General features: G+C 44.2%; 1 protein-coding gene across 4 annotated transcripts in view; it reads right to left on the reverse strand.

The window, feature by feature from the left end:
• Positions 1 to 18,958, reverse strand: part of kirrel3b (kirre like nephrin family adhesion molecule 3b) — a 971,552-nt gene that overhangs the window by 323,417 nt on the left and 629,177 nt on the right. For all 4 annotated transcript variants that reach the window (XM_028810345.2, XM_051932391.1, XM_051932392.1 and 1 more), the window contains exon 3: positions 5,486 to 5,635. In XM_028810345.2, coding sequence (XP_028666178.1) covers positions 5,486 to 5,635 — 150 coding nt within the window. The remainder of the gene's footprint in view (positions 1 to 5,485; positions 5,636 to 18,958) is intronic.

The raw sequence follows: 18,958 nt of genomic DNA on the forward strand, positions 1-18,958 counted from the left end.
GTTCTCTAACTCTTTCTTCCCTTTCCTCTACAGACCAGCCCCAGGAAATCCTGCCTGTGCCTAAAGCCATCACTTCTGGTTTCAACCAGTGTGATGTCACTTTCATTTTGACATCATTCCCTCCAGTCTGCCTACAGTATATAACTTCCATATTCATTGTAACTCTCAGTTGTGTTTTGTACCTGGTAAAGATGTGTTTTTTTTTTTTTTTTTGCATATACTTGTTCTAAGTATACAGGGTAACTACCCCAAACCTTTTTCTACCTTTTGTGTCCTGTATTATCTTCAATATATATATACTGTATATATATATATATATATATATCTATATATATATATATATATATATATAGTAGCAGACTCCGGCCAGGACATCCGTTCGTTATATGTTCAGGGGGAGCAGCCATGGACTGTGCAATACCTGCCCCTGAACGCTGGGTTGTAGCGGTGCCTCGGTTTCCCGCAGGGCTCCATGGGAAGTAGAGTTGGGTGCAGCCCTGTTGGGTCCCACAGGCACCGCCAGGGGGTGCTGTAGCTGGGACTCCTGAGCCCGTATGGGCAGTATATTTGCCACACCTGGAAGTGCAGCCAGAACTTGGCAGTCAACCACCTGGAGCACTTCCGGGTAGACTATCAAAGGGTCCAGCAGCCACCACTCAATAGCTAGAGTTGGGAGGAGGAGGACGAAGCTTGGAGTAGGAATGGTGGAAGAAGAAAGAGTGTGGTGTGTTTTGGTGGGTGTACTTGGGACTGTGCTGTGCCCGTGGGGGTCACGGGGAAGACGTGCCCCACAGGTGAAGAAAAATAAAAACTTCTTGGTGAGACTGTGTTGGGTCAGGCACTTATATAGCGCCTTTTACTATATATATATATATATATATTATATATATATATATACATATACGCACAAACACTCACACTCACGATGTGTTTCTAAAATGACAACCCTCGAGTGTGTATTCTTTTTGTGTTGTAAGCAGACATTCTCAGATTCACTGTTTTATTTCTAAACCCTCCATATTTCACTTTCTCTAATCCTGGCTCGTCTCTCCCCTCTCCAGGTTTCTATGTACAGGTCTGGCAATGGTGATTCTACTCAAAGCAAAGGAGGTGCTGGTGTGTTATTTACAGGTTTGCCTAGGGCAGCAAAATTGCTAGAGCTGGCTCTGTGTTCATTCAATACAGCCAGGACAGATGCTAACTCCTGTAATTGGGAATGCAGATGTAGACAAAAGATTATGATAAACAAAGGCAGTATTAATAGATTTCATAGCTGTAACACAGAAGGGAAGAAGTATTTGTCAATTTGGACATCCTGCCCTCTAAATTTGCCCCACTTCATCAGTGATGAAGCTTAATGTGGGGGTGGTAGCAGACTTGCTAACTCTGCTTCAGTCTGTAGGTCAGTTTGGTGATTTATCTATGATTTATGGGGTCATTGTTTTCACATGTGTGGAGTACAGTGAGTTTTCACTTGCATACGCTTATTAGCAAGCAACATAATGGCATGATTAACGATTATGCCTTTCAGTAATGAAAATCATCAGGAGTACATTTGAAGTGTTCAGTCACACAGTGAGCCTATGTTGGGGATTTAAGCAGCAGCCTTAAAGTTCAATGCTTGGGCTACTAAGCAACATACCTTTTCCACTAGTCCAGATATCATTAAACCAGGACACCTTTCCTCTCCGTGTCTTTGCAAAAGTAAGTAGTTTTAGTTGTTTATGCCACACTGAGTCACTAACAACTCCAATACCTGCCTAATTCATTTAGTAGAACATTAAACAGTCACAACAAGTCTAAATGATCCATCCAATCTTCCAGTGTCTGAATTTGCTTTTTCTTTTAGATGCTTGTGACAGGATGAAGCCTATTCCAACAACATGAGAAGAAAAGCAGGAAACAGTCCTGAAGGGATCCCATGTGATATTGTGGGTCTGTGGCATGTGCCCCACCCAAAATCTCAAGCTGAACTGAATTGTAACTGAATAAATAATCAGCATGCTCAAGACTTTGGGTGGAGAATAGGTGGCATGGCAGAGTGGCAAATGTAGGAATGAGCAATCTCACATTCACATGGGCAAGAGTGGGATCAGGGGTGTGGAAATCAAATTTTTTTCTACTTGTCCACGGACAAGTAAACTTAGAAAATCCACTTGTCCGCCAGTTAAATTCACTTGTCCATAAACAAATAACAAAAGTGAAAAATAATTTATTTTTTCTGATCTCTTTTATTGATACCAAAACTGCCTTCCATTTTAAAACTGAAAAAAGTTCTTTCAGGGAGTAGTATTTTGCCACCTTGCTCTAGAACATTTTATAAAAGATTCCCTTATCATTTTAACTCACTAATAAACAATGCCTTCATTATAGCTACACTAGTTCTGTTTCACATACTACAGTTACAGTGAAGATTTTTTATAGATATTTCATAACCTTTGGAAACCGTTAGAATGTTTTCTTCATTATTTTTAATAAACTGACAGCGCGAAACCAACTTGTTTTATATGAAATATTCGCTAATCAAAAATGATCTATTGACAGCTCATCAAAATTGATGTTGTCACGCAATAAATTTCTTAACTCCTCAATATATCACAACCTACACAAAATCGCAAATTTCAGGAAAGATTAACTGCCTAACAAGCTTTGTTATGTGGTGAAAACAATTGTATTGTAAGTAAAATGACTGCATTTTTATGTAGAAACAATGAATTTTATTAATCTTCTTCTATAATACGCTACCGTGGCTGTTCATTTGTCTGTCCAGGATTTTAAATCACCTGTAGCTCGCAAACCATTTCACCTTTTGACTTGAAATTTGGTACACATATAGTACGTCACGTCTACTATCTGCTTTCGGGGTGATGATTTGTATTACTCTTTATTTTTATTTTATTTTATTGTTGAATCAACTCTTGGCAGTGCGCAGCAGGGCGGCGCATGCGTATGGGAGTCGTTCTCATTCCCCACCACCTTCGCTAATCATTCTTGAGGCAGATTGAAGACTTAAGTGCCAGTTTAAGTGAAAAATTAAAGAAAACGTACTAAGTAATTGCAACACAAAAACTAACTTAATCAGTTTTAACCCGAAAAGATGCCAACGAAAGAAGAGAAGCAGCGGGCCGCTACGGTGGAGAAAAGAAGAGCTGCTCAGGAAGCAGCAAGCGCATCAACCTCTGAGCAAATGAATGCTAAACATACAGAGAAAGAGTAGGAAAACTTGGAATGATCAAGTCAAGTGTATTTATTCACTGCATGTTATCGTGCAGTACGCTGTTACTGGTAATATATAAAAGTTATTGATTATAATGAAAAATCATCAGATTACATCGTAATGTCGGCATGAAAAAAATGACCGCATCTCCAAGCGTGTAAATATTAGGGTAAAATACTTATGTAAGACCGTAAGAGTGCTTCCCCTTTGAAAAATCAGCCATTATTTTGTAAACAATATTGAAGACCAATTTGAGACATGAAGAACATGCCTAAGTAGACTGTTGCCACACAAAGTACGTACCCAAATGTTTAGAATGTTAAAGTAGTGGTACAATGTGCCCTGCACAGCACATATAATATTTTTCTCCAGAAAATTGCACTTGTTCGCTGACAACTGAAACCAGAAAAACACGCTTGTCCGATGGTCAATTTACCCGTGTTGGACGAGTCGGGCGTTGAATTTCCGCACCCCTGCGGGATTGACCTGTTCCTTCATAAGCTCCGGAGTCATGATTACTGCCCCTGTGTCCCACAGAAGTTTGAAAGGGTCACTCTGGCTGAATGTCTTAAGGTAGGCGGAGTGACCTGTTGCTCAAGAGGGATACCGCCTAAGGCCTAGGAGTTGCAGTGGGAGTCAGAGGAGCAAGGTTTGGTGTGACACCCTGCTGGGAGCCTACAATGGCAGGCAGCCGGGGACCCGCATCTGGATTTTTAAGGTTGTCTGTAGCTATCGGAACGACATCTCCTCTGGCTGCAGGATCCCATCCGGTGTAAGCAGAGGAGACATCAGTGTACGGAAGGAAGTGACAATGCCTCTGGCTCTGTATAGTCTTAATGGATGGTCACACTGCTACCTTGCATTTATCCTCATTTATAAATTCAATATTGAACCTCTGTTTTTCCAAGTTGATTCTGGGGTTCGTCAGGGGTGTGTTCTTGCTCCTACTGTTCAATGCTCGTATGGACTGGGTGTTGGGCAAGATCGTGGGGTCCAGCGGCTGTGGGACATCTGTTGGTGAAGAAAGATTCACAGATCTTGACTTTGCTGACGATGCTGTGATCTTCGCGGAGTCAATGGAGGCTCTGATCAGGGCACTCGAGAGACTAAGTGATAAGTCTGAGTGTCTGGGCTTGCGAGTGTCCTGGATAAAAACCAAGATCCAGGCCTTTAATGACCTCTTAGGCACAGCCATCAGCAGTGTGTCTGTTTGCAGAGAGTGTCGATCTTGTTGAGAGGTTTACTTACCTTGGCAGTGACATTCATGTCTCTGGTGACTCTTCATATGAAGTCAGTAGACGGATTGGGAGAGCATGATGGCGTCATGAGGTTGCTGGAAAGGGGTGTGTGGCGCTCCCAATATCTATGCAAAAGGACGAAGGTCCAAGTCTTTAGAGCCCTGGTGCTTCCTGTCTTACTATATGGTTGCGAGACATGGATGCTATCTGGTCTCCTGAGACAGACAGGAATCCTTTGTTAATATGTCTCTCTGGAAAATCCTTGGGTATCGTTGGTTTGACTTTGTGTCAAATGAGCGGTTGCTCATGGAGTCCCGAATGAGGCACATTTACCTGCATTGTGAGGGAGTGTCAGTTACTGCACTACTGCCATGTGGCACATTTCCCCGAGGGTGATCCGGCTCGCAAGATCCTCATTGTTGGGGACCCGAGTGGCTGGACCAGGCCAAGGGATCGCCCACGTAACACCTGGATGTGGCAGATAAAGGGTCATTTCCGGAGGGTGGGACTGGACAGCGTGTCTGTCTGGGGGGTTGCCAACTGGGATTCTGAGCTGTTTCGTCGTGTGGTGGGTGTGGCAACACACTGTACCAGTGCATACTCCTCAACTTGACTTGACTTGATTAGTGTTAAGGATACAGCACTTCACTTTTTAGACACACAATTCAATTGTTATTAAATAAAAGCACTTTGCAGTTGATTTACCACCCCTTGACTGTGTCTGCCATCATTTGCCTGGCTCATTCGCAGCCTACAACTATCGATGGCACCAGATTCAAGATGCCAAAGGATGTGGAGCCAACCCAGACCGACACACACCAAGAGCTATCAGTGAACCTAATAAAGGACATGATGGGAAACTGGAATACACCACAGAAAAAAAATTGAACACACTTCCATGAAACTGTTAGATGCTAATCAATATGTTAGCATGCATTCCCATTTATAAAAATTGAACAATTTAATAAGACATGTCATTAAAGCTGAGTTTGGGTTTGCTTTGTGAATCAAATCAAGAAGAGGCACCTACCAAGCACAGTCAGTCTTGCCGGCCGTGATCTCAAGGCTGCTTGGATGGCTTGGCATTCATAGTCTGCGTCATCCATCAGCTCGACTCTTTGGATCTTCAAGTGATGTTCGCCTGCACTGTGGTCTCCAACAACAGAATAGCGAGGGTAACCTTAAACAAACAAAAAGAACAGTTTGACCACCTACAAAATGTATTGACTTTCCTTGTCTGTGAGACTGGTGGCATTGGGCTTCATTCTCCTAGGTTGCTGTCCATTTCTAAAGTATTGTGTGACCCTGTAAAAATTCACATAAATGCCTCAAGTGTGTCCTAAAGCCTTCAGCAAAATGTACAGAATGAGATTTATGAAACTGCTAATGTTTAGGTCAGTTTTTCATTTTTTGCATAATACCTTTTTTTGATTTGTATGGCAGCACAGTGACTAAAACATTTGACTCATAGCTCCAGAGCCTCCATCTCAAGCACTGCTTGCACAACGTTTGCTTGCATTTCCCATGTCTGCATCAATTTTTCTGTTTCTGATCCTCTCACCCAAGCCTTCATTCATTTGCTACACCTGTGCCACTGTGCTGTCAATAACAAGAAAGTAATGGATAATGATTCACTTACGTAACATATACAGTTTGGGAACCCATCTCAGCCTGCATAATAATTTACTCTACTTTCAACAAAAAAGATTACAGTGGCATGTCTTTCATTTCCTAGGAACATCTGAGTACTGGGGTGTTTTCCAAACAAAGATTTTCAGTGAAGCAGTATTTAGTTGTATGAAATTAAATCAAATGTGAAAAACTGGCTGTGCAAAAATGTGGGTCCCCTTATAATTTTGCTGATTTGAATGCATGTCACTGCTCAATACTGATTACTTCCAACACCAAATTGGTTGGATTAGCTCGTTAAGCCTTGAACTTCATAGACAGGTGTGTCCAATCATGAGAAAAGGTATTTAAGGTGGTCAATTGCAAGTTGTGCTTCCCTTTAACTCTCCTCTGAAGAGTGACAGCGTGGGATCCTCAAAGCAACTCTCTAAAGATCTGAAAACAAAGATTGTTCAGTATCGTGGTTTAGGGGAAGGCTACAAAAAGCTATCTCAGAGGTTTAAACTGTCAGTTTCAACTGTAAGGAATGGAATCAGGAAATGGAAGGCCACAGGCACAGCTGCTATTAAACCCAGCAGGTCTGGCAGGCCAAGAAAAATACAGGAGCGGCATATGCACAGGATTGTGAGAATGGCTACAGACAACCCACAGATCACCTCCAAAAACCTACAAGAACATCTTGCTACAGATGGTGTATCTGTACATCATTATACAATTCAGCGCAATTTGCACAAAGAACATCTGTATGGCAGGGTGATGAGAAAGAAGCCCTTTCTGCACTCACGCCACAAACAGAGTTGCTTGTTGTATGCAAATGCTCATTTAGACAAGCCAGATTCATTTTGGAACAAAGTGCTTTGGACCAATGAGACAAAAATTGAGTCATTTGGTCATAACAAAAAGTGCTTTGCATGGCAGAAGAAGAACACCACATTCCAAGAAAAACACCTGCTAACTACTGTCAAATTTGGTGGAGGTTCCATCATGCTGTGGGACTGTGTGGCTAGTTCAGGGACTGGGACCCTTGTTAAAGTCGAGGGTCGGATGAATTCAACCCAATATCATCAAATTCTTCAAGATAATGTTCAAGCATCAGTCACAAAGTTGAAGTTACGCTGGGGTTGCATATTCCAACAAGACAATGACCTAAAACACAGCTCGAAATCTACAAAGGCATTCATGCAGAGGGAGAAGTACAATGTTCTGGAATGGCCGTCGCAGTCCCCTGACTTGAATATCATCGAAAATCTATGGGATGATTTGAAGCAGGCTGTCCATGCTCGGCAGCCATCAAATTGAACTGAACTGGAGAGATTTTGTATGGAAGAATGGTCAAAAATACCTCCATCCAGAATCCAGACACTCATCAAAGGCTATAAGAGGCATCTAGATGCTGTCATATTAGCAAAAGGAGGCTCAACTAAGTATTGATGTCATATCTCTGTTGGGGTGCCCAAATTTATGCACCTGTCTAATTTGGTTAGGATGCATATTGCATGTTTTCTGTTAATCCAATAAACTTAATGTCACTGCTGAAATACTACTGTTTTCATAAGGCATGTCATATAGTAAAAGGAAGGTGCTACTTTGAAAGCTCAGCCAATGATAAACAAAAATCCAAAGAATTAAGAGGGGTTCCCAAACTTTTTCATATGATTGTACATTTAATTACTTAATAGATGCTTTTATCCAAAGTGACTTACACAATTGTCAACATAACCGAGTAAACATCAGTCTGTGGGACTGTTAGGAAACAAGTGTTACAGGACAAGGTTACAAAATTGATCATCAATAGTGAAGAGCAGAGAATAAAATACAAGTCAATCACACTTCCTAGGTTGTAAAACTTAAAAAACTATAACATTTAGACAGAAATTCACCAACAAGATTTACTTCAAATGCTTCTTAAACACATTAAGGAAGTCAGAATTTTGAATGGAGGCTGTCGGCTCGTTCCTCCTGCTAGGAGCTACACCTGAAAGGACTGAGATTTGACACTATGCAGAGGTGACATCAACAGATGCCATTCATCAGCAGACCTGAGTGGTTGAGAAGGAGCATAAGACCTTGCAAGTGTGTTGGGTGGTGATCCATTGACTCCATTGATCTAGTGATCCATAGGGTGATGATCCATTGACTACTTTGTAGGGAAGCATCAATGATCTGAACTTAATACATGTTGCTACAGGGAGTCAATGTAGTGATTTGAAAAAGAGGAGTGACATGTGCCCATCTCGGCTGGTTGAACACCAGACATGGTGCTGCATTCTGAAGCATCTGTAGTCGCCTGGTGACACATGCAGGTTTTCCTGCCAGCAAAGATAGTTTATGTAGTCATGATGTGACAAGACCAAAGCCTGGACGGGGAGTTGTTCTGCACACTCTGTCATATATGGTCTGATCTTGTGGGTATTGAATAGAGTGAATCTACAAGACTGAGAGGCTATAGTATCATGGTTTATGAAGTACAGCTGGTCATTGTCCACCACCCTAAGGTTGCGTATAGACTTGGAGGATATTAGCGATAATGAACTGAGCTTAACAGAGATGGTGTGCTGAATAGACAGACAACCTGGGATAACACAATGGTTTATCTTTTCCAGGTTGAGCTGGAGACGGCGTTCCTTCATCCAGGTAGCAGTACCAGTGAGACATGCAGAGATTCCAACTGATACCTTGTGGTCCTCTGGAGGGAATGATGGGTGTGTATCATCAGCATACCACTGATAAGAAAAACCATGGGACTTGATGATAGGGGTATAACCAAGCTATGGAACCATACTAATCCAACTTAGGGTCATGGAGGACTGTGCCTATCCCAGCAGCACAGACACAGGGTTAGCTTTCAAGACTATTTTTGTAAAATTGTGAGGGTATTAATTACATAATAACTCTGTAAATCCAGTGTACTTATACATAGGTCTGGGCCCACTAGCTGCTCATACACATCCAATTGCCATCCATCATTCATAGAAAGTATATAGATGGTAACTGATCTTCATCCCATCTCCCACCCAAGTGATCCTCCCACTCCTGTCAGTGTTACCTGGTCATTAAGCACTGAGCCAATTCAGCACTGGCTGAATTGCTCACTCTGGCTAAGTGATGTGCCCCCTGGGACCGCCACTGTCACACCAAAGGCTGAGCTGCTATTGTGCTGCACTGGACCACACCACTGAATGTTTCTTAATGGGATTCAGATGCACCCCACTTGTGCGACTGTCTATATGCTCAAATCGCTGCCCATCACGAGAGGATGTATTTTAATTGCTTCTTTCTCTGCCAAACACCTCCAATTACTATTCATGATAGCACAGAAACTGATTCCCTTCAAAAAGCCATGAATTATGTCTGATTTTTCCATTGGAAAGAAAATTACAGCTTGCGACAACTTTTAATATTTCTATTTTTCCTGTAAGGTGGGTGTTTTGGAAGCATAAAAGACATGAACATTAAATTAAAAAATTTTTGAAGCTTCAACTGCCATTTTCATATTAAAATGACTTTTTTTCTGAAATTTCTGACAAAAACACTTTTTTTCATTTTACATATTAGGTCTAGGCGATATTTACAACTTTATTATTAATATTCAAAACAAAAAGTTTTGAAAATGCTACTTCCAGAACTTTTAAGCATACCAGTCTTGAAAGGTCAAAGTCTTGCTGTACAGGAGAAAAGATCACTCACCAGTATGCAGTAAATAACATTAACTGCCATTGATTTTGTATAAAATAGTGTGGTTTATTTTACCAGTGAGACTTCAATTACCACTCTGCACCATCTATTACAGCTAATACTCCAGCGCGCACAGTTTCTTTTAGAGAAAAAAAATGTGGCGTTTGGGGGGCCGTATTGTTATTGTGATGTGAATCAGTGCTGTGTTCTGTCATTAAAAAAACATAAAGCATTGGTCATTCTTCCATTAGCAATCATAAAACACTCAAAGGCTGTATTAATGGACATTTTCTCAATAGCGGCCAAATGAGTTTAAGCTGGTAAAAAATATGTGCATTATTACGACCCATTAATGACAAAGCTTTCACCCTCCTACTGGTAGGAGCTTTTCTTCTTGCATGGCATATGCATGCATTTTGTAAATCTGTCATGCTTTTTAAACTTTTATGACCTTCACCCAGAAAAAAAGAGAAAATGTGTGCATATATATATATATATATATATATATATATATATATATATATATATATATATTGTGATATAGGCATCTGGTTGGCGCTGACCCAACACAGACTAACACCAGAGGAACGGGTAAAATAAACAAAAAGATTTTTTTTTTTTCAGCCGTGGGGCACGTCTTCCCCATGTCCCACAGACCCTACACAGTCCCCAAAACACACACAAAGAAAAATCACCCCAAATCACACTCTGTCTTCCTCCACTCCTCCCAGGCAGCTTTGTCCTCCTCTTCCCAACTCTGGTGCCCTGAGTAGTGGCTGCAGGCTCCTCTTATAGCCCACCGGGAAGTGCTGCAGGTGCTTGTTGACCTACTTTCGGCTGCACTTCCGGGTGTGGCTGCGCTCCCGCCCAGATGGGCTCCTTAAGCCATGCAGCTCTATGCAGCTCCCCCTGGCGGAGGCCACGGAGCCCAACCAGGATGAGCTCCGGTGTTCCACGAAAGTGGTCGTGATGCAACTCAGGGGTGCTGCCGACAAAGGTTCGGAGGGACATAGCATGGTTCCTGTGGCTGCTCCCCCAGATCTAGTGACAAAGGAGTATCCCGGCTTCTTGTCAGATATATATTGTCAGATACATATGCATAGGGGACTGTTTAAGGGCTCTTTTTGCTGGTACTTCTCAGCTGCTACAGGGAATGGCGCTCTGTGATAATGACTTTTTTTCCCTCTGCAGACCGGAAGATTGGTGGCTTTCCCACCGCTGACGTCACTACCAGTGTCTGTCCACCTGGGCTAGCCACTTCCTACAGAGAAACATCAATAATCTAAAGAACCACCATCTTTGGCAGTCAAAACCAGACTCTTATCTGAAAAGAAATTGTCTTCAACAATGTTACTTGCATTTTTTTCCCTTTGGAGTCTCCAATTATAGGGGGTTTGCCTCTGGGGGCCCCAACACTCCCTATAGTCTCTGCTTTATTCATTACAAATATAAACATATTCACAGAGCGACAGACATAGTGGATGGACTAGCTCCATGCCTGGCCAAGAGGCCATTATGGATGCTGGGATGGTTCCAACTCTCATTCACAGTCGGGGAATCTTAACATTTTCATGCGACATAAGTTAAAAGAAAGCCATACAAAGCTGGTGGTTGAACTTTCTTCAGAAAATGTCATCAAAGGAATGCCTCAAAAATGACTACAATAAAGATGGAAAGCATTGAATCATGGTAATACAGCTCTTCTGTATTTTTTAAAGAATGGCATATAAATAAATAATTTAAAATATATTATGCAGATGTGATTATAATTTATATATTTTTGCAATTAATCATATTATATGTAATATGATTACAGTTTAATTTCCATCCATCCATTTTCCAACCTGCTGAATCCGAACACAGGGTCACAGGGGTCTGCTGGAACCAATCCCAGCCAACAGAGGGAACAAGGCAGGAACCAATCCCGGGCAAGGTGCCAACCCACATTCAGTTTAATTTGTTTTAATATATATATTGTGGCAGCCCGGGGCTTCATGGGAGTTGGAGTTTGGTGCAGCCCTGTTGGAATCTGCTGGTGTCTCCAGTGTCAGTCTGTGTTGGGTCGGCGCTCATATAGCATACACTTCTATGCATATACATGTCTTTTTAGAGAGTCAGGGCTGGGGGGCTGTCAAAAGGCAGGGCTTGTTAAAGCCCATTGCAGCAATTCTTGTGTGATTTTGGGCTATATAAAATAAACTGTATTGTATTGTATTGTATATACATATGAGTGAGGTACGGCACAAAATGTTGAGGTGCCAGCCGGGTCGCTGAAACAGTTGTCGAATGAAACAGTACTTGATGGCTCAAGCAAGCAAAATCACAAGGCTGTCTTGCATTCTTAAGTAATAGGTCAAGTCTGGTGTAAAGCCGCAATCCTGGGCTGAGCTAACATCCAAATGAGGTGCAACATTCAGGAAGCTCCTCGAATTTATAAGTCCCCCAATCAGAAGGGGAGGAGTCATTTGCCCTCATTGAGCGACTACTTTGTACTATGGGAATAGCAAGTGACAGTGCTCCTTCTTGTTGGGTGGTATTGGTTACCTTGGATGAGCACAGAAGATAACTCTCAGATGTGTGACTATATATATATATATATATATATATATATATATGGTTGCAATAGTTTACTGTTAAATAAATGCAAAGAGTACACGACACGTGTTTCGCCCTCATTCTGGGCTCATCAGGTGTACACACTCCACTGCACTCCCTCTCGGGAATCGAACCTCGGACGTCAGCGTCAGAGGCGATGCCCCTAACGTTGCGCCATGGCGTGTGGTTCGTTTATTTGACAGCATGTAGATCGGGGTAATTACATTCACGGCATTCGAAGTCTGTGTCACAATCTGTTAGTGTGGGTGGTTACCTACCAGGTAACGCTTATATATATATATATATATATATATATATATATATATATATATATATTGTGGTAAGCGGCCAGCATTTCAGTGTGGTTGGGGATGTGTGACTATATATATATATATATATATATATATATATATATTGTGTGTGCATTTCAGTCTGGTTGGGACGTCCCTCCATGGAAGAAAACAGACTTTTCAGGACACTACATCCCCTGGACAGAAATGGCTCCTCGGATTACCGCAAGGCAGCATGGGACATGGAGTCCGTATCCTCAGCCCTGTTGGTGCCGTGGGTCCCACCAGGGGGAGCTCACCAAGAACCAGGGGGATATTACGAGGACGTCAACCCGGAAGTGCTTCGGGGTCATGAGGACAGAAGCCCGCAGTACTTCCGGGACACTTGATAAAGGAAGATGTGATGGTGACCCAGAGAAGAAATACTTCCGGGTCACGAAGTATAAAAGGACTATGGGAAACCCCAGCAGACCGAGCTGGAGTTGGGTGGGAGTGTGACGGAGCTGCTGGGAGTTGGAGGATTGTATTTGTATTATTGTGGATTATTATTATTATTATTGAAAATTGTGGAGAGTGCTGTGCTTTGAGCACTTTATTAAAGAAATTATTATTAAAATCTTCTTGGTGTTTTACACGTGTGTCTGGGATGTCTGTCTAACGGGTTCAACGGGGCAACAGTGACCCCTAGCGTCCACAATATATATACACACACATGCATTACCATTCCACACCAGGTTCACCTCCACATCTACTATGATGCGAATGATTCCACCCCAAAATGGCCTCTAAGTACCTTTTCTTTTCCATCTGCAGGATGATATGTGATGTCACTTCTCTTGTTGTTTGGTTTGCTAGATAGATAGATAGATAGATAGATAGATAGATAGATAGATAGATAGATAGATAGATAGATAGATAGATAGATAGATAGATAGATAGATAGATAGATAGATAGATAGATAGATAGATAGATAGATAGATAGATAGATAGATTTATGCCCAAAACACCTCACCTGCTCCTCTCAATATGAAGGGTCAGCAGCTCTACTCCAAACCTCATCTGGATGTCTGCGCTTCTCAGCCTATCTCTAAGAGAGAGCTCATCCATCCTGCAGAAACACCTCATTTTGTCTGCTTGTACCTGCAATCTCATTCTTTTGGATATTAGCCAAAGCTCATGACCATTGGTGAGGATAGGGAGGTAGATTGACTGGTAAATCAAGTGCTTAGCATTCTGACTCAGTTCCTTCTTCTCCACTATGGGTCAGTATAGCGACCGCACAACTGTGCTTGCCGCCCCATCCATTTGTCAATCTCACCACCCCTTTTCCCCCTCATTCGTGAACAAGACCCCAAAGTACTTAAACTCCTCCACTTGAGGTAGTAACTCACCTCCCTCTCAGAAAGGACAATCCACATTTTCCCTACTAAGGACCATTTTCTCAGAATTGAATGTGCTGATCCTCAACCCTGCCGATTCACTCTCAGTTGAAAATGATGCCATGTGTGCTGGAGTTCACAGCTGACAACATATACATTGTATTCACATATTCTTTTAAATAGATGGGTTTTGAAATGACTTTCCACTCATTACTTTAATTTTAAATGTACATTAATAACTGCAGTCACCATTTAGAGCAGAGCTCCTCAATCACGGTCCTGAAGGGCTACAGTAGCTGCAGGTTTTTTGCTCTAATCCATTTGCTTAATAAGAAGCACTTATTGCTCAATTAACACTTCTGCTTTACTTTAGTTGTCTTGCTCATTAAGATTTTGAACCCTTATTGCTTATTTAGGTCTTGAACAGCTGTATTCTTGGTATTTAATTGCTCCTAATTAGCAGTAACATGCAAATGACAAAAGAGACCAGCATTTCTCCATTTAGCTTGTTACCATTTACACCTGTGTGTATCTATCATGCACTATTGGGTTTAATTAAATACTTGGAAGGAAAGTGAAGAGAAAAAAGTGAAGGACTGAGAATTACTCATCCATTTTAGCCTTCAAATCATTTTGATGATATCCTTAGAAAGAGGAAGAAAATCTAGGATATGAGAATGACCTGACATAGCAGAGTTAATGCACTAACAAGCCATGACATTAAAGTAGATACTCGCATATAAGTCGAAAAATATATGCCTTAAAATTCATTCAAAAAACAGAATCGACTTATCCGTGGGGCAACACAATTGTCCATAGAATTTGGGTAATGACATTGTACACTCAACGCTTCACGGTGTTAAGTCACCGGTCATCTGCCGTTTCCCATGGTTTTTGAAATAATTATAAGCCAGCAATACTATTGCTAATTAGCTAGTTTTTTTCTAATTTCATTAAATAATTCTTTAAACTGTGAAATACTTGAATTTGAGCATTAGCTTTTGCAGGTTTTGGATAACAAATATACCATTAGCTGCCACGTGCAACCAGATTTGGAATCAAAAGAACCAAGGCAATGCACGCTATCAATGCGATGCAAGCGCAGCCCGCGATTCAAAAAATTTCTCTGCCTACGTGTTTGTCTCGTCTGACAGTAGCTGAAAATCAGCATCAGGAGAGAGCAGCCTGAAGTAGTCCAGCAGCGGGTGATCTGTTGTGTCCAACAGCAAGCCATGCTGTCTTGTGAAGTCCAGTAGCCAATTCGGCTCCCACGGATCAATGTCTGGGTATTCCTCCTAAGCGAACCTTGCCGTAGGTGCATCGGCTGCACGAATGCGTTCAGCTGGCAGCCGATCAGCTGGTGCTGAATCAGCTGGTGTCCGATCAGCTGATGCCGGCTTCTCACTCTCTTGCTCAATTCCTGATCACTGTCAATAAAATCCAATTCTGAAAAATCAGAGTCCGACTCAGCGATAATGTGCAAAACATCGTCTGCCAAGTGTTTTCTTTTCTGCATTCGCTTCACTCCCTTGTGACATATCGACACCATCTTGCCTTTGTTTACATTTCGCAACTCACGCACACGCAAGGATTAGTTGCCGAGTCAACGAGTAGCATTTCTCCAAGCACAGAGGGAATGCCTGTAATGTGACAGTGAGTTTTGTTGCCATTAACAGCTGATTGTCGCCCTCTATCTCTGATAGCTGTCAAGTTTTACCCTCGACTTATATGCGGGTCATAACAAATTTCGTAATTTTCGGCTTAAACAAATACACTCGGCCTATCTGCGAGATCGACTAATACGTGAGCATCTACGGTAAATTATTGGCAAGAATTGCTTTCTAATGAAGCAACCGGGTTAGAACAAAAACCTGCAGCCACTGCGGCCCTCCAGGACTGTGATTGAGGACCCCTGATTTAGAGTATCTTCACATTTGAATTATATTTAGTTGTGCGATTGCCTATGTCCCAATTTTGCATGTCCCAATGATCCTAGGAGCTCTGTTGTCCAGGGCTTTATGCCCCTGGTAGGGCCACCCAAGGCAAACTGGTCCTAGGTGAGGGATGAGACAAAGTGCGGTTCAAAACAACCTCCTATGATGAATAAAAACTTTGGACGACGCGGGTCACCGGGGCCCCCCTCTGGAGCCAGACCTGGAGGTGGTGCTCGATGGCGAGCGCCTGGTGGCCGGACTTGCACCCATGGGGCTCGGCCGGGCACAGCCCGAAGAGGCAACGTGGGTCCCCCTTCCCATGGGCTCACCACCTATGGGAGGGGCCAAGGAGGTCGGGTGCAGTGTGAGTTGGGTGGTGGCCGAAGGCGGGGACCTTGGCAGTCCGATCCTCGGCTACAGAAGCTGGCTCTTGGGACATGGAATGTCACCTCTCTGAAGGGGAAGGAGCCTGAGCTTGTGCGTGAGGTTGAGAGGTTCCGGCTAGATATAGTCGGGCTCACCTCGACGCACAGCTTGGACTCTGGAACCAATCTCCTTGAGATGGGCTGGGCTCTGTACCACTCTGGAGTTGCCCCCGGTGAGAGGCGCCGAACAGGTGTGGGCATACTTATTGCCCCCCTACTTGGAGCCTGTACATTGGGGTTTACCCCGGTGGACGAGAGGGTAGCCTCCCTTCGCCTGCAGGTGGGGGGACGGGTCCTAACTGTTGTTTGTGCGTATGCACCGAACAGCAGTTCGGAGTACCCACCCTTTTTGGAGTCCCTGGAGGGGGTGCTAGAGGGCATACCTTCTGGGGACTCCCTCGTACTGCTGGGAGACTTCAATGCTCACGTGGGCAATGACAGTGAGACTTGGAAGGACATGATTGGGAGGAATGGCCCTCCCAATCTGAACCTGAGTGGTGTTTTGTTATTGGACTTCTGTGCTCGTCCATAACGAACACCATGTTCAAGCATAGGGGTGTTCATATGTGCACTTGGCACCAGGACACCCTAGGCCTCAGTTCGATGATCGACTTTGTGGTCGTGTCGTCGGACTTGCGGCCACATGTCTTGGACACTCAGGTGAAGAGAGGGGCGGAGCTGTCAACTGATCACCACCTGGTGGTGAGTTGGCTTCGATGGTGGGGGAGGATGCCGGTCAGGCCTGTTAGGCCCAAACGTGTTGTGAGGGTCTGCTGGGAACGTCTGGCAGAGCCCCCTGTCAGAAGTAGCTTCAACTCCCTCCTCCGGCAGAACTTCGACCATGTCCCGAGGGAGGTGGGGGACATTGAGTCCGAATGGGCCATGTTCCGTGCCTCTATTGTTGAGGTGGCTGACCGGAGCTGTGGCCGTAAGGTGGTCGGTGCTTGTCGTGGCGGCAATCCCCGAACCCGTTGGTGGACACCGGCGGTGAGGGATGCTGTCAAGCTGAAGAAGGAGTCCTACCGGTCCCTTTTGTCCTGTGGGACTCTGGAGGCAGTTAATAGGTACCGGCAGGCCAAGCGGAATGCGGCTTCGGTGATTGCTGAGGCAAAAACTTGGGCATGGGAGGAGTTTGGGGAGGCCATGGAGAACAACTTTTGGACGGCTTCGAGGAGATTCTGGTCCACCGTCCGGCATCTCAGGAGGGGGAAGCAGTGCAGTGTCAACACTGTATATGGTGGGGATGGTGCGCTGCTGACCTCGACTCGGGACGTTGTGGGTCGGTGGGGGGAGTACTTCGAAGACCTCCTCAATCCCACTAACATGCCTTCCAATGAGGAAGCAGAGCCTGGGGACTCGGAGGTGGGCTCCCCCATCTCTGGGACTGAGGTCACCGAGATGGTCAAAAAACTCCTTGGTTGTAGGGCCCCGGGGTTGGATGAGATACACCCGGAGTTCTTCAAGGCTCTGGATGTTGTAGGGCTGTCTTGGTTGACACATCTCTGCAACATCGCATGGACATCAGGGACAGAGCCTCTGGATTGGCAGACCGGGGTGGTGGTCCCCCTCTTTAAGAAAGGGAACCGGAGGGTGTGTTCCAACTGCAGAGGGATCAAACTCCTCAGCCTCCCTGGAAAAGTCTATTCGGGGGTTCTGGAGAAGAGGGTCCGTCGGATAGTTGAACCTCGGATTCAGGAGGAACAGTGTGGTTTTCGTCCTGGTTGCGGAACAGTGGACCAGCTCTACACCCTTAGCAGAGTCCTGGAGGGTGCATGGGAGTTCGCCCAACCAGTCTACATGTGTTTTGTGGACTTGGAAAAGGCGTTCGACCGTGTCCCTCGGGGAATCCTGTGGGGGGTGCTCCGGGAGTATGGGGTACCGGACCCCCTGATAAGGGCTGTTCGGTCCCTGTACAGCCAGTGTCTTGGCCTGCATTGCCAGCAGTAAGTCGAACCCGTTTCCAGTGAGAGTTGGACTCCGCCAGGGCTGCCCTTTGTCACAGATTCTGTTCATAACTTTTATGGACAGAATTTCTAGGCGCAGCCAGGGTGTTGAAGGGGTCTGGTTTGGTGGACTCAGGATTGGGTCACTGCTATTTGCAGATGATGTTGTCCTGTTTGCTTCATCAGGCCGTGATCTTCAGCTCTCTCTGGATCGGTTCGCAGCTGAGTGTGAAGTGGCTGGGATGGGGATCAGCACCTCCAAATCCGAGACTATGGTCTGCAGCCGGAAAAGGGTGGAGTGCCCTCTCAGGGTCGGGAGCTAGATCCTGCCTCAAGAGGAGGAGTTCAAGTATCTCAGGGTCTTGTTCACGAGTGATGCGGGCTCTGCATCGGTCAGTCGTGGTGAAAAAGGAGCTGAGCCGTAAGGCAAAGCTCTCAATTTACCAGTCGATCTATGTTCCTACCCTCACCTATGGTCATGAGCTATGGGTAGTGACCGAAAGAACGAGATCGCGAATACAAGCAGCTGAAATGAGCTTCCTCCGCAGGGTGTCTGGGCTCTCCCATAAAGATAAGGTGAGAAGCTCAGTCATCCGGGAGGGGCTCAGAGTAGAGCCGCTGTTCCTCCGCAT

This window comes from Erpetoichthys calabaricus, chromosome 9 (assembly GCF_900747795.2).
Source record: "Erpetoichthys calabaricus chromosome 9, fErpCal1.3, whole genome shotgun sequence".
Classification (NCBI taxonomy): Eukaryota; Metazoa; Chordata; class Cladistia; order Polypteriformes; family Polypteridae; genus Erpetoichthys; species Erpetoichthys calabaricus.